General features: G+C 41.9%; 1 protein-coding gene across 1 annotated transcript; it reads left to right on the top strand.

Annotated features, from left to right (window-relative positions):
• The first annotated feature begins 200 nt into the window (after window positions 1–200).
• On the top strand, window positions 201–4,351 carry LOC146182181 (leptin receptor gene-related protein). Its single transcript, XM_084577204.1, has 3 exons — window positions 201–269; window positions 2,696–2,894; window positions 3,058–4,351. Exons 1-3 carry the CDS (start codon window positions 229–231, stop codon window positions 3,169–3,171), a joined length of 354 nt encoding a protein of 117 aa, XP_084433330.1. The 5' UTR covers window positions 201–228; the 3' UTR covers window positions 3,172–4,351.
• Window positions 4,352–6,864: the final 2,513 nt, after the last annotated feature.

The raw sequence follows: 6,864 nt of genomic DNA, 5'->3' as shown, positions 1-6,864 counted from the left end.
TTGGAGGGTCTGGGCAGTCTCTGGCTTTGCAGGTTGTACCTCAATGTGACCTCTTGTCCGAATTAACAAATGTCTGACGCCATAGACTTGCATCGACTGGGTCATGCTTCAAGTTAAATTATCTGAATCAACGAGAGTTTTACTGTATGTTTGCTTTTTTGTTTTTGTTGATATTTTCTTTCTGTGGCTTCCAGACTGGTCGCCCTTGCCTTTTCGGGGTCAGTGGGCATGACCTTGCTGGTGCTGGGATGTGCCCTGCCACAGCCCAGGTAAGTCAGAGTGTACCTACACACAAAACTGCATTGAAAGATCTGTTCTGCATACGAAGGAGTTGCAGATTTGGTGGCAGTTCTTGCCCATATATATGGTTTGAGTTTGCACCTACAAATGTGTGAAAAAACTAGCTCATCAAAAGAGAGAAAGGAAGCATGGTTTACATTTTGAACTTGCTTTTTCTATCAGGACTTTGTTGCCTCTGGCTTTGCTGAAAATTTCGCTTAACATTGTCAACAAGACCACTCTAGTATGGCATGAGGCTGAACAGTAAATCTACTTCACATGTTTTACTTTACGTTCAGAGAATGAGTTCAACCTGGCTTGCTCGTTACTTAGCAGCAGCAATTATAATCTTACAGTGTGCACATGTGATAGTCCAGAATATTGCATGCATGTTGTCAGGAGAGCATGAAAGGCTGCCCACCGGAGTGCTGCCACTGTTTGCACATCTAGAAGTTATTTCTGTGTTACAGTGGAATACGCCGTTGTTCGCTCTGTAACTGGGGTCTTTGCTTTAACATGACCAAATCTAACATCAGTAGATGGCGCCAAAATAGGCAAATATAAAGCTGAACACTGTTAGAACGACAGGACAATCTTGTTTTAAATATTTGGTTTGGTTTGTGGGGCTTAACGTCCCAAAGTGACTCGGGCTACGAGAGACGCTTTCCTTAAAGGGGCCTTGAAATGAAATATCGGGTGATATTCTAATGCAACCAATCCATAGAGGTGGTCTTTGCACATATTCGAGTCAAGTTTTAAAGCTCTTCGTGGATTCTGTTATTTACAATATTTCAAAAAAGTGCTCCTGGCGACCACTCCCAACTGATTATGGCGACACCTCACCGTGCGTTTGCAGCCATGCTCTTCCTGTCGACGTCAGCTGCGGTCTTTGGGTGCGCCCTCTCATTGGCTGTACTCAAGTGACATGGGCGGGGCAGTGTGTGTTAGAGTTTCGTTATGACTGTTCTCTAGCATTGAATTGAAGTGGGGAGACGGGGAGCATCATTTTTGATCATGGATATCTTTAACATTAGTGAAGCTAGCTTCAAAATTTTTGTGTTGCTGAGACGATTGATGGGTTACCAATTTGTTTTTCATGGTCTCTTTAATCACACTCAACACAAAGCAAGCACACATCCTTTGCAAACCTAATACTCTTCTCACCCCACTAATGCTCTGCAACTTCAGGTGGTGTGACACAGCTCGCTGTTTGGAAACCAAAGCAATGCTGGGATTACCTTTCATTTCCTTATCCTCCCCCTCCATCCTGGAGTGCTTAACTTCACTCGGGCTCAACTAATGAACAACAGGCCACAGGGAAGCAGGCACTCTTTCAAATGAGAAAGCACTAATCCAAAAAAAGAAAAAGATAGATAGCCAGCAAAATTGTGTAATGTTTGTATGTCTGCTTCGTGTAGGTGTGAAGGTGTCCACTGAGCAGCGAGGCTGATACTGTACTTTTCTTTACTCCAAAACGAACAAAGATGTTTAAATAGTTTAGTTTATAGTGTTTAAAGTCCCAAGATGGACTGACACTATAAGGGACGCCGTAGTAGTGGGTTCCAGAAATAAAGACCATCTGGGGTTCCTTAATATGCACTGACATTGCACAGTATGCTGGCACCTTGTGAAGTGTGTGTAAATTGCAAATTGGTCTATTGGTGTATGGGAAAGGAAAGCGCAATATCTTTCACACTTGTCGTTGGACACCTGAGCTGCACCATATGGGAAGAGAAGACGGGAGTGAAAGAGAAGTACCGTAGTGGAAGGCTACAGAATAATTTCCACCACCAAGGGAAATGCACATCGATATTGCTGCGAAAGTTGCTCAATGCTAAACTGCCAAGCAAACCTATGCCATACAGTGCTTTCGCATGTCTTAATCACTCTAGGCGGAATTAGTTAAACCCCCGACTAATTTTTCACTGGGCCTTAGTGTCATCCTACTTTTGGGCACAGTCAGATATACTGGAACTCTTCTGAGTTTCATTATCTGATATCATGAGTGAAATTAGCAGAGAATGTATGGTCTCTCGTGTTTAGCAACACGTTGAGTTGGGCAAGTTGGTACACATTCAGGGTGTAAGCAGTGCAAAAAACAAGGGACAAGAGAAAAGGGGACACAGGACGAGCACTGCCTGCTGGGACCTGAGGACGGCGCTCCTCCTGTGTCTCCCTTCTGCTGTCCCTTTTTTTACATCATGAATCTCTCTAGTGTATCTTCTTTTTAACTATCAACATATTTCAGTGTGAATACTGTTGCAGCGATCTTATATAGATACGGCTGCAGAGGAGCCTGTAAAAGGGGGTATGCCACAGTTTAAACCGAGCTAGTTGGCTTTCTAAGCCCACATCAACCTGTGCATTGTTAGAAATTGTTAGAGCATTGAAAAGAAACACATATTCCATTGTGCAGCAATTGGTACCCCTTCTTCGTGGTGCTCTTCTACGTGCTGTCGCCGCTGCCATCTTTGATAGCGCGACGCTACAAGGAGGATGTGGCCAGCTCGAGTGCAGCTCAGGAGTTGGCCTACTTTATCACCACAGGCATAGTCATCTCAGCCTTCGGCCTGCCCCTGGTGTTGGCACGGTCACCAGCAGCGCCACACGCTGTGGTGAGCCCCCCACTTGTTTGATAAATGCAAACAGCATTATTGTACTTTTGCATGAGAATATTTTGGCGGTTTGATGAAGCAGTAATTTAATATATCTAAGGTAGGTTGCAACAGAACCTGCAGTTTGCAAATTTACCTCAGTACAATGTTGCGTTTCTTGCAGATCCAGTGGAGCGCATGCGGCCTGGTTCTTGCGGGCAACGTAGTGGTCTTCATCACCATCCTGGGCTTCTTCCTGGCCTTCGACAACGACGAAGTAGACTACAACATGTGGTGAACACCACCACCAGTGAAGAAACAGGAGCAGAAGACTAGGCACTGCAGCAGAACTGCCGTGTATGTGTGTGCGCTTGTGGCGGACTCATAGTGCACACTGTAAATAGTGTGTGAATAATGATACCGGAAAAATGCGCTCCCATGGATTCGTCAAGCCACTCTTGCAAGTGGGATGCATGGGCAATGCCTGGAAAGGTGGACACAGCTTGCTTCCTGGTGGCAAAAGCAAAGCACTCAAAGAAGGTTGTGCTGTTGTGGATGTTAACGCAAAAATTAAAATTTGAGATGCTGTCATGGTTGCCACAACATGTCTCCATTTCACTGTACAGCATTAAGGCAATGTACCAGCCAATTACGAAGGGCGTTGCTAAGAGCTTGTACAAGACACTGTTTGTTGTTTGTATATTGCATGACAGATACACCTGTCGGGGTGTTTGAGATGTGGCTGTTCTGTTTTTATATCACCGAGCATGCGAATAATGTTAGCATTTTCCCCTGTACAGCATAGAAAAGAAGCAAATGGAGAGAAAACCAAAGGTGCTCTCTGCAATTGATGATGTAAGGTGGGCATTTTAGAATGCCTATTATTTCTTTTATTGCTCTCGCATTTCCACGCTGCAGTTTACAAAAGGCCGAGCATATTACAAAAACATAATGTGCATAGTATTGTATTATAATTGTGCCAATTTTAAGTGCTTGGGCTTGCACCTACTTAAATGTTGTAGGTGTCCACATAATTGTGGGTGGCACCTTTCAGGCTCGTCACTGTACTGTAGTCCTTATTTGCATTTCACACTGTGGTGCTTCTGCTGTTAGCAATCATTTTGTGATGGTAGATGTTTCTCTATTATTTAATAAGCATGCATTCCTTTCTAACCATTTCCTTCTCGTAACGGAACTTGTAAATAAGAAATCCGCGATCCATTGTCGAATACAATAAAACTCTTCTGTGTCAAGCCAATGAAACGTGTCCTTGTTACATCAATTTGAGCATTGCAAACCATTCTGAAGGCAGCCCTTTTGGTTGGTGTGCTGAAATTGGCAGTGCTATGTAACAAAAACCTTGTGCAACACGCCACTTGCCACTAAGCCAACTTCTGCTGCATCAAATTTGGTATGAAATTCTAAACTTCATATTTCCTTCAGGCGCCAATTAAATTTTCTGAAAGGAAAATATTTTTGCGCCATGCATGATCAGTAGGACAGGCAGAATTCAAATATAAAAGATTATGCAAAAATGTTTATATTTTATTCACTTCCACATATGTGGACATGGCGCCTCAAAGCTGCTACATGAATGAAAAAATTGCATTTTCTAACTAATCAAGCATGAATAAATGTTTTCCTCTGAGAATACCTTGATGACTTCAAGATTGGGACACCTGCACGCAATCAGCGTATTACATATTGGGCACTGGTTTAGAAAGAGGCATGCAAAAATAAGACCTACTGATTCGTGCCGCAGTAAAACGCTGAAACTTACTTTCCTTGCCATTTATAAACACATTTTGCTGCAAGAACAAGAGATGGCACCACGTGCTCTACAGGGCGGGTCCAAATGTTATGGGTGCCAAATTCAAAGGCGGAAACTCGCACTCCATGCAATGATATAATAAAATTTGGGTCACGCCCATGTGTGGACGCAGCACCTGAAGGGGATATACAAATCGAATATGTTTGTTATTCAATTCATATTGAAAAAATTTATATATGAAATTTTCGAACATTCGAAAATTACCGAACACAAAAGACTTCACCGCACTATGCGCTTCACCACAATGCTTGACCGCGATGCCTGTACAGTGAAGCATCCTCAAAGTTTTGTCAAGAAGGCCTTCCTGACAATGTGCATGAAGTGCACAAAGCGAAGCATCTGATGAAACCATAAAACAAAAACGTCCTCACCTACGTTTCATCTCGCATGCTCACAACCATAATGCAGGTGTTCATCAGATAAAGTACTGTGATGGAAATGGTTTTTGAGTTTGGTCCATTCCATAATTCGAGGTTTCAATCGAACATATTTTCCGACTTCCAAATTAGGGATATTACTGTATTCAGACTTTATCCACTTTCATGCAGGCCCTTTCAGTAGAAAATACCAGTATATGAAATAAAGTATAACATTTGTTCTGGATTTTTCAGCAGGGCATGCACTTCTGTGCACTTCTAGTTCAATTTTATTTGTAAATACCACAAGAATTCTGAAATAAACAAGGCAAAGGACGTTTCAGCTTTCTCTTCACTGATAAGATATCCGAAGGCACTTTTTTCCTGCATCCTATGCGTATTAGAAAATTTCAGTATTTGCACACCCCAAGTACTATGTGATAGCACAGATGGGCTTGTTCGACCAAAAAGCTGTCGTCGTATCCGGATTAAGATATTGTGGGAATAACATGCCTGAAAAATATACACCTGATTTCATATCAAACTTGTGATGCAATTGTTCTTTGTGCAGTGTTCAGGTTTGGCATTTTCTTATATAGGTGGACCTTTTCATTGGGTGAGGGAGATGTCAAAAGGCATGCGGTGAGCATGCACGCTCATCATGCTGCTGGAGCCAGCGTCGTCTGCTTGGCTGTCCTGCTTCGTGCAAAGCAACTCCTGTTCGGCAAATTTTGTGGAAAGGTTCCGAGCGCGTTAGCTTTGTCTTCTATTTGTTGTGCGTACTTTACTTTGATTGGTACATACGCGTAACATTCTACATTTGACGCTAAGCCCACTTGTGTTTGTGGATACAGTCTCGATGGAGTTTCAACTCAATACGCCAGTATTGAGCGTCCTATTACATATTCGTAAGTAACGATTGCAGCTAGTTTCTTGTGCATGCTTCATTTATTGGAAGTGCTTATCGCACTGCACGTAGCCGATACGATAAAAATGAGGCAGACACTTAAGCTCCGCCGTTAAGGGTATGACAACAGCAAGCACTTACTGAGAATGGTTTCTCACTTTTAAATTATTTCTTTTTTCAATATTTTATTGGTTATATATATATACTTTTTGTTGCTTGTAGCCGGCAAGGCAGTGGCATCACCGGTAAACTCGGACGCCACTTCTTGACACAGTGATGTGTCCCAGTGCACGTTCAGTTGAATGCGCCATTTGTGTTCTATGTAATGCCAGGAAACTCCACCATTAAGGGTATGATGCAACTGCGTTTTATAGACAGGGACCGTTTTTTTTTATGCTTTAAATTTTTATACACCAATACTTAGCATCGGCAAGCATTGGCTATTCGAACTTTTTGACACCTTTGTACCCTACTTCCTCCAATTTTTTGTTTTCAATTTTAGTTAATATATCAATTGCAGATTAAATTTGCTTAATCAGCATTATCAATTTGGTTTTCACCGAGCATTTTGACACTTTTGATTCCCCTTTTCCAATTTTTCATTTTTAATTCTTCAACTGATTAAATTACACACACATTTTTGTAGTCAGCATCGGCAAGCACCGACTTTTCGTTTGAGCAATTTGACATCCTTGAAGTCCCTTTTGCAATTTCTCACTTTTTTTAATAAATTCAATTACACACACTGAATTTAATTGGCATCATCAAGCATTGGTTTTTCATTCCAAGTATTTCGACACCTTTGAATTGCATTTCTCCATTTTCATTTCTTTAATTAGTGTTATTAACTCAATATCTCCTATCACAACCAATCACTAGAACCACAGATAACCATAC

The sequence above is a fragment of the Amblyomma maculatum genome, chromosome 8 (genome assembly GCF_055883805.1).
Source record: "Amblyomma maculatum isolate TAMU_Amacu chromosome 8, ASM5588380v1, whole genome shotgun sequence".
Lineage (NCBI taxonomy): Eukaryota > Metazoa > Arthropoda > Arachnida > Ixodida > Ixodidae > Amblyomma > Amblyomma maculatum.
The sequence above is the reverse complement of the archived record's forward strand: the minus strand, read 5'-3'. Positions and strand labels throughout refer to the sequence as shown.